Raw genomic sequence first — 17,183 nt, forward strand, 5'->3', positions numbered from 1 at the left:
GGTCTGGTAAGTCTATTACAGTGGGTGGGGTCTCTTGGCTTGTTTTTTCATAGGTTTTCTGTGTAAAGCTTTCCGCTGGAGAATAGGTGCTTCCTTAGCGAGAGCTGTGTGGTAAGGAGTAAGAGTAACTGCAGACAATTACTCTGCTCCTACCCTACACAGCCCAAGCAGAATGCCAGGGCTGTCCCGGTTCGGCCGTCTGGGCCACCGCAGAATAGGCAGCCGGCTGGAGACACCTGGCCAGGAGAGATGGGGCTCTCGGCCCAGGAGAAGCTGAGCACCCCTCTGGCCTGACCATGAACGCAGGCTGTTGGTGCAGTTACCCCAAGTGGGACCAGCCTGCTGGAAAAAAATTGTAGGGGGGGACTGAGAGCCCTTGAATCAAACTGCAACCCCTGTGTATGATGGAAACCGCTTCAACCCAGGCAGTGCAGCAGCCCCCCCTGCCATGAGCAGGACACCTGTGGCTTCTCTTCCTCTGGGGAATGGAGCTGCCTGCTGCAGAGCCTCCTCCAGCCGGGCCGAGGGAGGGGAACCCCACGGGGGCGTGGTGGGGGGCCTCCGGGCAGCTACCTGCGGGCTCGCCCCGGGGGCGGAGTCGGGGCGGGGCGGTCCAGGGGCAAAGCAGGGGCGGTGCAGGACGGGGGCGGAGCGAGGGGCGGGCCCAGGCACCGGGCGGTGCAGTCAGGGGGCGGAGGGGGCCTGGGGGGCGGCCCAAGGGTGCGCAGGCCCGGCTGCAGCGGGCGGGGCAGTCCGGGGGCCGGCCGAGGGGCGGTGCAGCCCTGGGGCGGAGCGGCCCCGGCTGCAGCGGGCGGAGCAGGCCGGGGGCCGGCCGGGGGGCGGGGCGGGCCTGGGGGCGGTCCGGGGGTGCTCAGGCCCGGCTGCAGCGGGCGGGGCAGTCCGGGGGCCGGCCGGGGGGCGGTCCGGGCCGGGGTGCGCAGGCTGCAGCGGGGGCGGGGCAGTCCGGGGGCCGGCCGGGGGGCGGTCCGGGCCGGGGTGCGCAGGCTGCAGCGGGGGCGGGGCAGTCCGGGGGCCGGCCGGGGGGCGGTCCGGTCCGGGGTGCGCAGGCTGCAGCGGGCGGGGCAGTCCGGGGGGCGGGGCGGTCCAGGGGTGCGCAGGCTGCAGCGGGCGGGGCAGTCCGGGAGCCGGCCGAGGGGCGGTGCAGCCCGGGGGCGGGGCGGGCCTGGGGGCGGTCCGGGGGTGCTCAGGCCCGGCTGCAGCGGGCGGGGCAGTCCGGGGGCCGGCCGGGGGGCGGGGCGGTCCGGGCCGGGGTGCGCAGGCTGCAGCGGGCGGGGCAGTCCGGGGGCGGGCCTGGGGGCGGTCCGGGGGTGCTCAGGCCCGGCTGCAGCGGGCGGGGCAGTCCGGGGGCGGGCCTGGGGGCGGTCCGGGGGTGCTCAGGCCCGGCTGCAGCGGGCGGGGCAGTCCGGGGGCGGGCCGGTCCGGGGTGCGCAGGCTGCAGCGGGCGGGGCAGGCGGCAGACCGCGGCGGGATGGTGGACAGCATCTACCGGACGCGCTCGCTGGGGGTGGCGGCCGAGGGGCTGCCGGACCAGTACGCGGACGGGCGGGCGGCGCGGGTCTGGCAGCTCTACATCGGGGACACGCGGGGCCGCACGGCCGAGTACCGCAGCTGGCTCCTGGCGCTGCTCCGCCGCCACCGCTGCCGCGCCGTGCTCGACGTGGCCTGCGGCACCGGGTGAGCGGCCGGGGGGCGCGGGGGCGAGGGAGCCCGGCCCGTCCACCCGCTGGGGCGGTGTGTGTGAGACACCTCGTACAGCCCCCCCCGTGTGTGTGTGTCACACACCCTGTACAGCCCCCCCGTGTGTGTGAGACACCTCGTACAGCCCCCCCCGTGTGTGTGTGTCACATCCCCGTACAGCCCCCCCGTGTGTGTGTGTCACACACCCTGTACAGCCCCCCCGTGTGTGTGTGAGAGACACCTCGTACAGCCCCCCCGTGTGTGTGTGTCACACACCCTGTACAGCCCCCCCGTGTGTGTGTGTCACATCCCCTGTACAGCCCCCCCGTGTGTGTGTGTCACACACCCTGTACAGCCCCCCCGTGTGTGTGAGAGACACCTCGTACAGCGCCCACCCCCGTGTGTGTCTGTGTGTCACACATCCCCATACAGCCCCCCCGTGTGTGTGTGTCACACACCCTGTACAGCCCCCCCGTGTGTGTGAGACACCTCGTACAGCCCCCCCCCTGTGTGTGTGAGACACCTCGTACAGCCCCCCCGTGTGTGTGTGTCACACACCCTGTACAGCCCCCCCGTGTGTGTGAGACACCTCGTACAGCCCCCCCCGTGTGTGTGTGTCACACACCCTGTACAGCCCCCCCCCTGTGTGTGAGACACCTCGTACAGCCCCCACCCCTGTGTGTGTGTGAGACACCTCGTACAGCCCCCACCCCCGTGTGTGTCTGTGTGTCACACATCCCCATACAGCCCCCCCGGGTGTGTGTGTCACACACCCTGTACAGCCCCCCCCGTGTGTGTGAGACACCTCGTACAGCGCCCACCCCCGTGTGTGTCTGTGTGTCACACATCCCCATACAGCCCCCCCGGGTGTGTGTGTCACACACCCTGTACAGCCCCCCTGTGTGTGAGACACCTCGTACAGCCCCCACCCCCGTGTGTGTCTGTGTGTCACACATCCCCATACAGCCCCCACCGGGTGTGTGTGTCACACACCCTGTACAGCCCCCCCGTGTGTGTGAGACACCTCGTACAGCCCCCACCCCCGTGTGTGTCTGTGTCACATCCCCATACAGCCCCCACCGGGTGTGGGTGTCACACACCCTGTACAGCCCCCCCATGTGTGTGTCTGTGTGTGACACCTTGTAGAGCCCCCCCCGTGTTTGTGTGTCACATTCCCCAAACAGCCCCCACCATGTGTGTGTCTGTGTGTGACACCTCGTAGAGCCCCCCCCCCCCATGTTTGTGTGTCACATCCCCAAACAACCCCCATCATGTGTGGGTATTGTGACGAACTGGGAATGGTCTTAATGTTTTCTCTGAATACTGTGTTGGTGCCTCAGTGTCCCCATATGGCAGTTCTTAGTATCTACGTGGTGGAATAAGGGTGTGTGATTGCTGCAGAGGAAGGGGCCAGTGCACCTAAATGCCTGACACTCTGTCTCCTAGCAGCTGATGGCCTGGGCCCCTCCCCTGCAAAGGTGCCGGCTGAAGGTGTTGGAGAGAAAGAGGTCAGGTGACCTCCTGGCCCGGGAAAGGGGCTGAGCAGAGAGAAGGGGCTGGAGGGGGTTGTTAGTCTGGAAGTGCAGATGTGGGGGTCTGGCTCACTGCCCCCCAGAATGGAGCCGGCCGAGGGGTCCGGTTCGCTGTATCTACAGGCTCTGTTTTAGACCCTGTTCTGTCATTGAACAAACCTCTGTTTTACTGGCTGGCTGAGAGTCACGTCTGACTGCAAAGTGGGGGTGCAGGACCCAGTGGCTTCCCCAGGACCCCACTGAGGCGGGCTCACTGTGGGAAGCGCACGGAGGGGCAGAGGATGCTGAATGCTCCAAGGAGAGACCCAGGAGGTGAAGCCGTGTGAGCTTCTTGCCCTGAACAAGTCTGCTCCAAGGGAGAGGAGGCTCCTCAAAGTCCTGACTGGCTTGGTGGGGAGCAGTTCCAGAGCATCGCCTGGTGACTCCGTGACAGGTGTCACACACCCTGTACAGCCCCCCCCGATGTGTGTGTGTGTGGGTGGGTGTGTGTGACACCTCGTAGAGCTCCCCTGTGTTTGTGTGTCACAGCCCCGTACAGCCCCCTCTCTGTCAGATCCCTCCCATCTGTGAGAGCCCTGTACACTCCCGCCATGTCTGAGAGCCCCATACACAACCCCCCTGTGTGTTAGATCCCTGTACAGCCCTCCCCTGTGTCTGAGATCCCCCTGTCTGTGAGACCCCCATACAGCATTCCCATGTCTGAAACACTCCCCATGCGTGAGATCCCCATACAGCCCCGCCACGTCTGAGACACCCCTTGTGAATGAGATCCTTCATCCAGCCCACCCCCGTGTGTGGAACCCCCCCATCCCTCTGAGTGTGAGAGTCCCCTACAGAGTGGGGATCCGCCCACCGTGGGTGTGGGTGAGATCACAGTATAGCCACGCCATGTGTGTGACCCCACTACCTGTGTGTGTGAGAACCCCCCTACCCTGTAGGTGTGACCCCCACCCCAGACCCTTCCCCCCACTGTGTGTTTGCAGGAACTCCCCCTACCCTGTGTGTGTGTGATTCCCAATACAGCCCCATCCCTGTGTGTGCCCTCCCCCATACATCCCCATGGTGTGTGTGGGAACCCCCCCCCCCATATGCAGGAACCCCTGGACTGCCCCATGTGTGTGTGAGTGGAACGCCCTGCCTTGTGTGTGACCCCCTGTACAGCCCCACCCCATGTGTGTATGAACCCCTGAGACAGAGGGGAACCCCTCCACTCTGTATGTGAGACCCCTGTTCAGCCCCCCAGGGCCTGAGGGGACCCCCGACCCCCATGGAGCCTGGTGAGCTACTCCATCCCTGGCACGCACACATGGGCACCCTGCTCTGTGACTCCCCCTGCACCTTGCAGGGTGTGACGCTCTCTCTGCCCTCGGCAGGGTGGACTCCATCATGCTGGTGGAGGACGGGTTCAGCGTGACCAGCGTTGATGCCAGTGACAAGATGCTCAAGTACGCCCTGAAGGAGCGATGGAACCGGCGGAAAGAAGAGGCATTTGACAAGTGGGGTAGGCACAGCGCCCTGGGGCAGTGTGCCTGCGTTGGGGTGGGGAACAGGCGGTGAGAGGCCCCAAGGCCTGTCTTTTATCCCAATGCGACACTTACGCCTTTGGTTCCCCCCGCCCCCTGGAAATGAGCTGCTCAGGCTCTGAACCCTTCCTGGTTCGTCTGGCTGGGACTGGTGAGGGGAACAGTGTCCTTCTGCCACTGGGGGGAGGGTGATGCCTCTAGCGGGAGCCCAGAATGCCCTGGACTCCTGCTGCCGCTCATCTCGGCACTGAAATGCCTGACTAGTCTGCTGCCGGCTCTGCCAGGCTTCCCCCACCCCGAGGGGATCAACGTCCAGTCCCCAGGTGCTGTAGGCTGCACTTCCAGACAGAATGCCCTCATGGTGCCCTGTCTCTCTGGGACATTTCCCTGGCGCAGGAGCATCAGCAAATGTAACATGCTGCGTGCGCCTCTTCCCTTGACGTCACTGAGTAAGACGTTTCCATATCACACCCCGTTCTCCCCCCTCGCACATGCAGCACTCGCTTCCCCTGTCTGGCTTTGAAATGGGACTAATGCCCCATTCCACCTCCCCAGGGTAGTGAGTGTCTGGGTGCTGCGGCTGTTGTCTTTGGCCATGAGCCGGAGCTGTTCAGCGGTGTATGGGGGGATGGGTGCTTTCTGGGCTGCTGTGTCAATGAGTACTGGCCCCCAACCCCGTCTCTGAGACAGGAGCAGTGGGGATCTATGTGGAGGAGGGAAGGTCCCCCAGCCCAGGGAAGGCAAGTCGCGCGCGTGTGTGTGTGTGTGTGTGTGTGTAACCAGCTCTCGTGTGGTGCAGTCATTGAGGAGGCCAACTGGCTCACTCTGGACAAGGACCTGCAGAAGCCGGGAGACGGGTTTGATGCTGTCATCTGCCTGGGAAACTCCTTTGCGCATCTGCCTGATTTCAAAGGTGAGCCTGGTGAACAGAGGCTGCTTCCGGGGACCAGCCCTGCAGCCAGAGCACTGAGGGCCAGGGGCAGGTGCGCACGCAGGGCTCTCATTTCCGAAGCACCCGGCCTCTGCGGTGGCCAGGTGAGGTGGGCCCACCAGCCCATTTACTGCTGCGGGGGGTTGCTGAGACTTGCTCAAGCCCACGCTGGGATGGCAGCAGGATTTCATCTCCCAGCCCATGCTCAGTCTGTGTCCAGAATGCAACCAAGGTCCTGACTCCCTGTGTGGTGCAGGAATGAGGGGGAGAAGAGAAGGTTGCTCGGCTCCGCCTAGGAGCATCTTGGATTCTGGGGCTGCTCTAACTTTGTGCTGCAGTAGCCCTATATGGGCAGTGCGCGCCAGCCGCCCCATATACCCTAGTCCTCCTCCCTGCCCCAAGGGCACTGGTCTGGTCTGCTGGCTGTACCTGCTCCAGGGGCCCTCTTTCGCTAGGGCGTTCCTGGATGGCCACTTTGGGTTGTGCTAGGGCCCTCCTAGCCCCAGCCAGGAAATGGGGCTCTCGGGGAGGCGGACTAGCTTAGCTGAGGCATGCAAGGCCCTGGAGACCCCAGCATGTCCATTGCTGTCAGCGCCACTGCAGGACAGAGCGAGAGGCCGAGGGGCCATGGGCAGCTGGGGTGGAGAATGGGCTCTGGTGCATTGCAGAGGGGTAGCTGAATCCCACCCCTTCACCTAGGTGATCAGAGCGACCATAAACTGGCCCTTAAGAACATTGCGAGCATGGTGCGACCGGGTGGTCTCATGGTCATCGACCATCGCAACTACGACTACATCCTGGCCACGGGCTGCGCCCCACCTGGCAAGAACATCTACTACAAGGTCACTGCCCTCCAGGCCTGCCTGGTGGAGGGGGAGGCCACTGGGGGTTAGGGGCTGCTCTGTTCTTTGTGCCCCATTGTGGGATAGGGACAGGACTGACTGGCACTCAGTGATGTAGGGATAGAGGTGTCTCGCCACCACGCACATCTGCTCTGGCAGCCCCCAGCCATGCCCGTGGGCTCCGGTGCCCTGCTGACATGAATCCTCGCAGCTGGCATGGTGGGAGGGAGCAGCTCTGGCTGACGGCGGACAGGGCTTAGGGAGGTAATGGGGGAGCCTGAATCGCCTGGAGTCACAGGTGAGGACAGAGTGGAGGAGAGGCTGCAGGGCTGAGGCTGAAGCAGGGCCAGCTAGAGGCTGTGGAAGGAGAGTGCAGCAGCTGTGTATGCGCCCTTGGGTGTAGCCGCGACCGGAAGCGTCGTTGGGTGTTGTGCAGATCACACCCGGAGAGCAGGCCGGGTTGGGATTGGAGCATCACCACAGCTCCAGGCAGACAGCCTCCATCCCAGAATTCCCAGAACGAGCATGCTGGGGTGGTGTTAGCCTCCCCCCGCCGACCTGGGGGCTGACACATGGGAGGGGAGAAGGTAACAGAAGCTCTTGGCCTTGTGCCCCTCCCAGAGTGACCTGACAAAGGACATCACCACATCCGTGCTGCTAGTGAACAACAAAGCTCACATGGTGACCCTGGACTACACCCTGCAGGTCCCAGCACAGGAGCCAGAGGAAGCCCCGGAACTGAGGTATGTGCTGGCTGACACTGGCACCTGTGGCTTATGGGCCCCAATCCACATGCACATGAGGTGTCTGGGCACAGGGCGCACGCAGCAGGGGCCTGTCCTGCTTTGCTCAGCTGGGGGCTCCTGCAGGCTGAAGAGAAGCACTAGCCCTGGGTGGCTTAGCTGCATCCCTGCTAGCCCGACTCCCCGGTGCACGGCAAGATCAGGCTGGCACATCCCAGAGCCCCCCACAGGCGCCTGCCCCAGCCCCTCAGTGCGGTCTCTCTCCTGTGTTCCAGCAAATTTCGTCTCTCCTACTACCCTCACCGCCTGGAGGCCTTCACGGAGCTGCTGAAGAACGCCTTCCAGGGTCAGTGCCAGCACAGCGTCCTGGGCGACTTCCAGCCTTACCAGCCCGGCCAGGCCTACACCCCCTGCTACTTCATCCATGTGGTGAAAAAGACAGGCTGAAGCGCTGCCAGGGGCTCCCTGGCGTTGCTGGTTGGACTGCGCCCCTGGCCGCGTGGATGGAACGCTTCTCCATCTTCCTGTCTGAATGGCTCTGCTTGGACGGCCGCTGAGACTCTTCACCAGCTGGCCACTTCAGGGGAAGGCCCCAGGAAGTGCCTGTGAGGCCTGAGCAAGGCTCTGGGGCTGGCTAGATTGGCCCGTACTGCTGCTGCTTGTCTTTCTCTGCTTCTCGCATTTGTCAGGTTGCACCGGGGTTGGGGGCGTTGGTCCGAATCTCAGGGCTGTGGAGGGCTCTCTAGAAGGCTGTTGCGAGGAAGGTGAAACAAGGCTCATGGAGAGTTACCAGTGCACGTGGTCCTGTGTGTTTGTTCGGGAGCTGGGCTGGGCCTGAAAAGCTCAGAGGAGGCTGGAGTTGATGCAAGCAGGATTCTGCTGGTGCCAGTCATGGAGATCTCTCTGCAGTGCCACTGCCCTTGGTATGGATGAGTGACAGGGCCAGCTCATGCCTGGAGTCTAGAGCAGAGCCTGTGTCCAACTGCATGCTCCAGCCACTGGACCATTGTGCATGGCCATCGCTGCAGATTTTCTAGCGGGGGGGGGAGTGCTGCCCGGGAAGGGGAGGCTGCAGCAGTTGGCGTGGTGCAGCTGGCAGCCGGCTGCACGGTAGCAGCAGCATGAGCCTGAACTGGGTGCTAGCTGAGGGCAAGGAAATGAGTCGAGACAGAAAAGCAGGTGGCACAAGACTCCGAGCAGGGAAAACCATGGCTAGCTGGTGCAGCCTCTCAAGGCTGGGATGGGGGGGGTCTAGTCTTGCCTGCCAACAGCTAGTACCCACCTCCCTCCTAGTGCAGGGCACGACCTGGCTGGGGAAGGTGGCTGCTGTCCATCTCCAGACTCCTGGCCAAGTTAGCTTCTTTCAGATGTTGTCACCAGTCAGCCTGGCAAAGTGGATGTGGGGAGACTGATGAAGGGGTAGACACCAAGGGGGAAAAGGGGGTGCTTGGTAGGGCTGGGCTGGGCAGGGTCAGCCCCTGGCCACTGCTGCCGAAAAGGGCAGCGAGGACACCGAGAAGGTGCTCATGGGGGCTGGCAAGGAGAGGCGGCAGCTAGAGACATATCACTGACCCCAGAGGGGAGATGGCAGCCTAATCCCTAAAGGGAGGGGGGCAACACAGCCAGCCACTAGCAGGGCAACTTCAGGGCCTGTGCCCAGCCCTGGTGCCCATCTGGCTGCCTCAGACCAGCTCCTGGGCTGCATCCTACCCTGCACCTCTTCTCCCTGCCCCCCAGCAGTGTGCCCAGGCTCACTGCAGCAGGTGCCCATTGGGGGGGGGGGGGGCGGGAAGTGTCCAGTGGTGGCCGGAAAAAGGCATCGCTGCTGCTACAGCAGGCTCAAGTCCCTCCCTGGGGTGTCAGCATCTCCAAAGGGGAGACCGCCAGGCCTGGCCCCAGGCTGAGGGGCTTCATGCTCATAGAATTGCTACTAAATGTTGGCACCGCGGAGGCTGGGCTGCTGAGATTCCCCTGGGAGGGGAAGCTGGGGCCAGATGATGAGAGAGAAAAGTCGAAGCCAACATCACTGAACAAGTCTTACTGCACCACGGTGCCCTTGTCCTCAGAGAGTCAGCCACACTACAGCCCAGGCAGCCTGTGCAGGCCTAGACCTGCTGAGCACAGCTGCCTGTGCCTAGACCCAAACTCCCTGCCAGCCCCGCGACAGACGCTGGTGAGTGGGTACAATGACACTGAGCAGGGCTTGGCAGGAGTGCAGTCTGCTGCTTGTGCACCCCTCTGGGTGCTCAGAGCATAATGCCCTCTCGCAGCTCTCGGTGAACGCCTGACCCCAGCAGCTGTGGAGGGGTCAATAAATGCCCAGACACAGCTGAGAACTAGACCAGAAACTCCTCCTTTATTTAGAAAGCCCCTGTACAGTATTTACAGCCAGTGCAGTATCTGCCCCTCCCCACTACCTGTGCAGCCAGCAGTGTCCTCACACACTGCAGCTGCTCCATGCCTCTTCCCTGCGTAGTGCCCATGCCTGAGTGCTGGGAGCTGGCGAGGGGGTTCAGAAACCCTGCAAGAACGTCTCAGGTGACCCACACTTCCTCCCTGCCGCTCTGGCTCCCACTCCTGTCTTGTTCGTGGCTGCCTGAGTGATCGGAAGCACCATCCCTTCCTGTAGTGCATGTGCCAGGAGGGAAAGCAGCAGGGGACCCTCTCACCACCCCTGGCTAAAGCTCCACAAGGAAGTTCTCTCTCATTCAGGATGAGATTCCCCTCCATGCTGAAGGCCAGCACAAGTCCACCCTTCCGTGGTGCCAGGTTTTAGGCTGGCCCTGTACTCAGGGAGAGGACCTGTGGGTGTGAATCCCACTCCTGCCAGGAGAACAGTGCAAGGCCTACGCCCAGAGCCCCCAGCTGCATGCACAGCACCATGACAGCTTTGGAGAAATCAGACACATCTGCCTGAAACAGTGCAATTCTGACACAAACCCGCACCGACAGCCCTTCCTCCCTCCCAGAACTGTCCTGCTCTCATGGTCTCCCCCATACACCCCCTGCCACCCCAGCTGGGACAGGGCCCTACTGCACCCCCCCAGCTGTGGCTATTGCCCAGAGATACAGCTCCACAGTTCCTTGGTGCTCCCCAATCATTGGATTTAGTGCAACAGACCAAGCCCCGTTTCTCTCCAACTCCGATCTCAGGTCAGTGCCAGCGCACAGGGACCGATCCCCCCATGCTGCACCATGGCACACAGCCTGGGAGAAGCAGCTGCTGCGGTTCCTGGAGATTGGGAGGAGCCCTAGAAGGGCGCATGGAACACAGCCCCCAGCCCAGCAGTAGGGAAGCTATTTCCTGCACTGACCACAACGCTGATCCAGAGCAGAAGGCGTCTGCTAATTCCCTCACAACCCAGGAAGGCTGTAGGAGAGAGGAGGATTTTTCACTCCTGGAAGACAATCCACCCCCAAGCTCAGGATCTTTGCCTACTCCAGGGGGAGGGCACAAGGTCATGGGACAATCCATGACTAATGCAGGGTCTCACAGGGGCTTTGGTCACACTCCTTTCCCTTGAGATCCACAACTCAGCTCAAAGCCCCTTCCTCACACACCAGATTACAGGGCGGGATGGTGGCTGTAAGGATGAGGGCCAGGCTGTGAGGTTGGAGGAGGGGGACTGGGACATGAGGAGCAGGAGCATGAACCCCAGCTGTGCTGCCAACAGCCTCAGAGCCATGGCTAAATGCTGTGCCCCGTCCATGAATGGGGGGCCAGGGCTGGCCAGGAGTCAGCAGGTGATGACACCTCCCCCTCTCCACCCACACGCCTGTCCTGAATCCTCTTGGCCTTCTCCGTATTAGGGCTTTGTGTGCGCCGCGCCTTCCCTTCTCACTGCAGGCTAGCAGGCAGCAAACTTCCGCTGGATCACTCTGTATTTGAGCAGCTCCTGCTCCGAAACTGATGGCTGCAGCCTTGTGGCAGCTTGTCCAAAATCCTCCATGGTCAGAACTAGAGCGGAACTCTCTGTGTCCAGCCCTGTGGAAGAATCACACAGGCACCTGAATGCAGACGGCACAGGGAGCTGGTCTCCCCCACCCCCAGCCCAGGAATCTGCTCCTGGCCAGGCAAGACCTGACAGCCCCGATTCTAGACTCTGCACAAGCTATGAAACAGCCACGTGAGGCTATAATAATAATAATAATAATGATGGAGAATCCTATCTCCTAGAACTGGAAGGGACCCTGAAAGGTCATTGAGTCCAGCCCCCTGCCTTCGCTAGCAGGACCAAGTACTGATTTTGCCCCAGATCCCTAAGTGGCCCCCTCAAGGATTGAACTCACAACAATGGATTTAGCAGGCCAATGCTCAAACCACTGAGCTATCACTTCACACTGCCGTGCCCTGCCCTGCCCTGCCCACCTGCCTCCAGCCCCCTCCAGGCCTTCCCCTGACATTCTCTCACATTCAGAATCATGGCTTCACAAAAGCTGTCCAAGCCTAGGCAAATAAGAACTTGCCTTGTGGGAAGGCAGAGATGTGAACTCAATTCGGGCGGAACGGCTGGGCCTGGAGAACACCACCCCACCAGCTCCCCGAGGGCGAAGGGCACCCTGCCACATCTTGCAGTGGAGAATGCTCTTTAGCCCCATATTCTGGAATTGTGTGATTACGGGCGACTCTCAGCTCTCGGTTTTGTAATGAAACTTCTAACCATCATGGTTGCGGAGAAAAGCTTGAAACTGTGGCCTAGGTGCCACCTAAGAGCTCCGAAATCAGAAACAAAAGAGAACCCGCAGTCTATTCTCTTCTTAAATCCCAGGACTTTGAGGGGCTTGTCTGGTGACTGGGGGCTGGCAAACCTCTGAACCCAGCTCTGCCTCATGCAGATGGGAACTGCCTGCCTGCCAGTGGCTGGAGGGCATAGCTCATGCCTTAGTCCCCAGCCAATCCTTTCCACAGAGAGAAGCTGCAGAGCGGCTGGTGAGAAGAATAAAGCGGGGCAAGGACAGCGAGCAGAGACCTCCTCGCTCCAGCAGCAGGCATGCCTGCAGGCATTTCGGGATTACGAGGGGGCTGCAGTCGCTGGGCCAAGCTGCACGTACTCGGTGCTCACACTCTCCCCTCCTGTGCCAACCCCACCAGCCCTCGGTCACTTGTGGGCCATGAGGCACCCTGCTCAGGCTCAGACTGAACGAGCCGTGGTGGGACTGTTCTCAGAGCCTGGTGCCAAGCTCATCATTATGCAGCTGCCTTGTGCTTAGAGCAGGGGAACAAACAACCCGGGTGGAAGTGGCTGACCGCCAGGATGGCAGAGCTGGGTCCAGTTCAAGCCCGTTTATATAATGTTTGTTTACTGGCTTAAGGCACAGGCAGGAGAGAGAGTGGCTGAAACGACACAAGGTTGCAAAGCCACTTGGTGACCAAACGCAGCCATTGACAAGTCCCCTTTCAGTCGCTGTTCGCGACCCTGGTTCCCAGGGCTCTCCCCACTGGCTGACATGTGGCTCACTCTGCCCTGGACAGAGCATTTGTTAAGCCTGACTCGGTTTATTCTGCCTCGCTCGGCCCCTTTTTAATACTGCGAAATTAGACAGCAAGCTGAGGGGCCCAACAAGGAGAGGGAAGCCAGGCTCACACCCCTATTCTGCAGCTGGGGAGCGCTGCACAGAGACATACCCAAGCCCATCCCGCAGGCTGACCCATGCAGACGGACCCCACTGGGCGGTGCCTCAGAAAGCCCTGTGACGGAGCTAGGATTTGGACAGTGGGGTTCCTAGCTCCCAGGCCACTGCTCTAACCAATGGACATGCTGCCTCTCTATTGCTTCCATCTGCCCGGGTGTGCAAGTCTCTCAGTTTGTGAATGTCCACAAAATGCCCAGCCCGGCTGGATCTCCATGGTAACCCCCAGAAGAGCCTCCTCTCAACTTGGCTTGGCCACTTGGCGTTACCCTTTGTCCCAACCCTCAACCGAGTCAAGTCCAAGCCAGTGTGAACTAATGAGGCAAGATTTCACAAGATACTGTATCAAATGCTTCACTAAAACCCAAAACACAGTTCGCTGCCCTGAAAGCCTATCAGGGGAAGCCCCCGTGTCTGCCTGGCAAGATTTCTTCTGCATCACTCCCCTCCCAATGGCTGGGGGTCCGGCTAGTCGCTAGAGATTTTAATCGCTGCGCAGCACACAAGAGGAAGGTGCTGGGCTCCTACCTTCCTCAATCCAATTCACCTTCCGTTTGACGGCACACATCATGGCGTCTGCGCAGAGCGCGTACAGATCTGCTCCCGTCAGCTGGGCAGGGCACTGATCCAGGACACTGCTGAGACTCACTGAAGGGTCCAGTTTGAACCTGCCAGGAGGGGAGACGCACAGCAGTTAGAGCCACAGACAGCTGGTGACTGAATCCAGCCAGAGGGCTATGGGCAGGGGGACTCGGATACCCAGGTCAGCTCCTCCCTGGACCCTGCACTAGGTTCTCCATAATCACAGGCTCCACCACTGGATGAACCTGATCATTCATTTCCCTCCTCCAAGAACACAGCTGGCCCCCGTCACAAGTGGAGTCTCACTCCCGCAGGACAGATTCAAAGGCAATTCAGACCTGTCAATCAGGGAAGACCAGGCCTCTGCAGGTCTGGTTCCTGGCCGCAGACTCCTCCCAGAGGAGAGCTTCTGTAACTATCTACATCAAAGTGGTCTCAATATCAAAAACTCCTGTGCAAACCCCACACCCCAGGGGTTCGGTCTCCCCTAACAGGAAGGGCTCTGGCAGACGGGGCCAGCCACACAGCCAGACAGGAGATTTCAGCAATGCACATTAGCTTCTCCAACCAGGATATGCCTGGCCTGAGCGGGAAGAAACAGCAGTGATTGTCTGCAAGCCAGATGGGGAAACAAACACCTCCAAACTGGTTAAAGCACAGCTCCACACCATGGAAAATCTCCGGGAGAGCGATGGGAGACCCCCTGCCCAGATTCCCCGGCGCCCTGCAGTGCGGGCAGTCACTTATGCCTGTGCTCAGCAGGGTAAAACACTGCCAGATAACAACGGGACCTGTGGCACCACAACCTCCATAGTGCAGGGCAATGGGGAATTGGTCACTCAGGGCCAGCTCCTCAGCTGGTGTCAAGCGACACTGGCTTCAGCAAAGCAGCGGTTAACTCCCTTGCTGGCCCCTGGTGTGCAGACGCAGGCCTGTTACAGCTCTCCGCGTCTCTTTGGCACAGGCCAGGCCTCTGGCAGCCCAGGACGGGGCTGTGGGCATGAAGGGCGAGCCCAGAGCTGAAGAGGTGGCGTGGGCTCATCTAGGCCTGGATGGAGCCTGGTACAGCTCTGCTCCTGCCTCCAGCAGCTGGGCTTTCCTGCACAGGTCCCTCCTTCTCTCCTGTATGCTCCAGCTCCAAGCTAGGGGGCAGCCCGCAGAGCTCTGGGCACCATGACTGGCACCTCTGAACTGCCTTCAACTCTGCCAGCCATCCCCGCCCCCCACCGTGCTTAGCCACCCCAGTCATGCTTAGCCACCCCCCCGCCCAGCCGCGCTTAGCCACCCCAGCCGCGCTTAGCCACCCCAGCCATGCTTAGCCGCCCCTCCACCCAGCTGCACTTAGCCGCCCCCCCCCCCCCCCCCAGCCGCGCTGCGCACATAGCCAGGTATGCAAGCGGCTTGTTTGGTGCTAGGCAGCTGGGCAAACACTCACTTCCTGGTGATGGCGCTCAGCACTCGCAGCTGAGACTCCCGGTCCTCATTCATGCCGACATAGACCAGCTTGTCAAACCTGGCAGTGGAGGGAAAGAGCCAGTCAAGGCCAGATCGAGAAGAACCTGCTTCAACAGCCAAGCCACATGTTCCCAGCGTCAGCACAACAGCGCTCCCCCCACCCCCCAATCAGGGAAGTCAGCGGCTCCCTGGCACCAGTGTTACCAGGCTCCACTCACACGCTGAGCCCCGGGACTGGGTAGACAGAGGTGGCCTCACATCACCCAATTCTCAGCCTGTCCCACCCCAGTGGGAATCAGAGGAGCACGAGGGCTGCTCTAGCTTATGCTCTGGTTGCAATGGCCCCCACTGGCTGATGGCCAGCCCAGGTAGCCAGAATCCATGTTTCAGCCCTGTTTCCTCCAGCTCGTGCCCTGCGAGAGGCCAGCACAGACCCTTTGCAGGAGCTCTGCGGAGGCTGGGGAGCCCCGTGCACCAGAGCTAATGCCCAGGGCTGTTTCTGCTCCCAGTATGCTGCCAGACTGGAGTAAAGAGGCTGGAGGGCCACAGAAAATCCATCACCCCATGGTCTCCACTGTGGTAGCCTTGAAAGGCCCCGCTCAGCACGGCAGTGTGTCGTGCTGGGTCCTGCACACAAGCACAGGCAGAGACAGGCCCAGCCCAGAACAGCCTGCAGTGAACCAGGGACGAGCGAACATACCATACCACAGGGGAGAAAGGGGCTGGGGAGGGGCACAGTGATAAGGTAACATGGTGACACAGGCTACACTGGGCACAGCTTGATCCCTTTGAAGCCCGAGAGCCACTTGCCCATTGGCCCAGAGGCCGAGGCATCGCCCAGGGAACAGCTCCCCCAACAGCCACTTGCCCCGTGGCCCAGAGGCCCATGCACTGCCCGAGGAGCCTCTCCCCACATATGGCCAGGAACAGTAGCCATGCCTGCAAGCAAGCCCAGAGCAGGGAGCAGTTACCTGCCAGGCCGGAGCAGTGCTGGATCCAGCAGGTCAGGTCTGTTGGTGGCGCCGATCACAAATACGTCTCTGGTGGAATGAAGTCCATCAAGCTCTGCTAGCAGCTGGGAGACAACTCTGCCAAGGGCAAGAGAGGAACAACAAAGGGACGGATACTCTGGAGCTACTGCTAAACCCACCTCAAGCTGTGAACAACCCCACTCCCAGATCCATTGATACTTGGCAGTATTGTTATCACTGGAGCACCCACAAGCCCCAGCTCAGAGCAGGGCCCCACTGTACTGGACACGGTGGAGACACACCGGAAGGGACAGTCACTGCCCCAAGAAGCTTATAAACTAAACAGACAAGACAAAGAGCTAGAGGGAGTGTGTGGAGCATCTTGGCTCACCCAGCAGGTCACTGGCAGAGCTGGTCACAGGACCCAAGTCTTTTGACTTCCCATCCAGTCCCCAGTCCGAGACCGTGCCACCCACAGCACATCTGCACACCCACCCCTGAACCCCTCCCCCCCACACACAACCCTTGAGACCCACAGGCCTCTCTAACAGGGCACCACATGGGCACAGGCCAGGAACCCTGCCCTGGGGCAAGAACACAAATGGCCTTGTGGTTAAAGCAAGCTCCCAGCTCTGCCAGACTCTCCGTGTGAGCTTAGGCAAGCCCCTTAATCTCGCTGAGCCTCCGTTCCAACACTGCCCTGCCCCCTGGCATGTGTGAGGATACACACACTAATGTCTGTGAAGTGCTCCGATGCTCTGGTGACAGGGACCATATATAGACAGACACACACACATATCTGTGGATCACGTTCCCTACAGAGATATTTGCTAATCACAGCTCAGACCTGGAAAAAAGCAAATGTTGTGCCAATATTTAAAAAGGGTAAACATGATAACCTGGGTAATTATAGTCCTGTCAGTCTGACATCAATCTTGGCCAAGACAGTGGAGCGGCTGATACGGGATTCAATTAATAAAGAATTAAAGCAGGGTAAGATAATTCATGCCAATCAACATGGCTGTATGGAAAATAGATCCTGTCAAACTAACTTGATATCTGTTTTTGATGAGATTATAAGTTTGATAAAGATGATAATGTTGATGTAATATACTTAGATTGCTGTAAGGAGTTTCACTTGGTACTACAGCACATTTCGATTAACAAGCTAGAATGATATCCAATTGCCATGGCACACCTTAAGTGGATTAAAAGCTGGCCACCTGGTAGGTCTCACAATGTAATTGTGAATGGGGAATCATTATCAAATGGGTC

General features: G+C 60.6%; 2 protein-coding genes and 1 long non-coding RNA gene across 8 annotated transcripts in view; 1 reads left to right on the forward strand and 2 right to left on the reverse strand.

Annotated features, from left to right (window-relative positions):
* LOC127049902 (uncharacterized) overlaps nucleotides 1–2,933 on the reverse strand; it is a 29,507-nt gene extending 26,574 nt beyond the window's left edge. Inside the window, exons 1-2 of the long non-coding RNA XR_007774105.1 lie at nucleotides 2,912–2,933; nucleotides 2,797–2,837 (exon numbers count right to left, since the gene is read on the reverse strand). This is a non-coding gene — a long non-coding RNA (uncharacterized LOC127049902). The remainder of the gene's footprint in view (nucleotides 1–2,796; nucleotides 2,838–2,911) is intronic.
* GNMT (glycine N-methyltransferase) lies at nucleotides 1,487–7,806 on the forward strand. Its single transcript, XM_050951248.1, has 6 exons — nucleotides 1,487–1,695; nucleotides 4,604–4,731; nucleotides 5,553–5,666; nucleotides 6,384–6,526; nucleotides 7,148–7,269; nucleotides 7,545–7,806. Exons 1-6 carry the CDS (start codon nucleotides 1,490–1,492, stop codon nucleotides 7,714–7,716), a joined length of 885 nt encoding a protein of 294 aa, XP_050807205.1. The 5' UTR covers nucleotides 1,487–1,489; the 3' UTR covers nucleotides 7,717–7,806.
* Nucleotides 7,807–11,000: 3,194 nt separating this feature from the next.
* PEX6 (peroxisomal biogenesis factor 6) overlaps nucleotides 11,001–17,183 on the reverse strand; it is a 31,679-nt gene continuing 25,496 nt past the window's right edge. For 2 of the 6 annotated variants that reach the window (XM_050951184.1, XM_050951183.1), the window contains exons 14-17: nucleotides 15,909–16,025; nucleotides 14,918–14,995; nucleotides 13,429–13,568; nucleotides 11,001–11,254 (exon numbers count right to left, since the gene is read on the reverse strand). In XM_050951184.1, coding sequence (XP_050807141.1) covers nucleotides 11,118–11,254; nucleotides 13,429–13,568; nucleotides 14,918–14,995; nucleotides 15,909–16,025 — 472 coding nt within the window. In that variant the 3' untranslated portion in view covers nucleotides 11,001–11,117. Of the gene's footprint in view, nucleotides 11,255–11,617; nucleotides 11,984–13,428; nucleotides 13,569–14,917; nucleotides 14,996–15,908; nucleotides 16,026–17,183 lie in introns of those variants that run through there. The other 4 variants (XM_050951189.1, XM_050951187.1, XM_050951186.1 and 1 more) reach the window with 4 other exon arrangements.

The sequence above is a fragment of the Gopherus flavomarginatus genome, chromosome 4 (assembly GCF_025201925.1).
Source record: "Gopherus flavomarginatus isolate rGopFla2 chromosome 4, rGopFla2.mat.asm, whole genome shotgun sequence".
NCBI classification, from domain to species: Eukaryota; Metazoa; Chordata; order Testudines; family Testudinidae; genus Gopherus; species Gopherus flavomarginatus.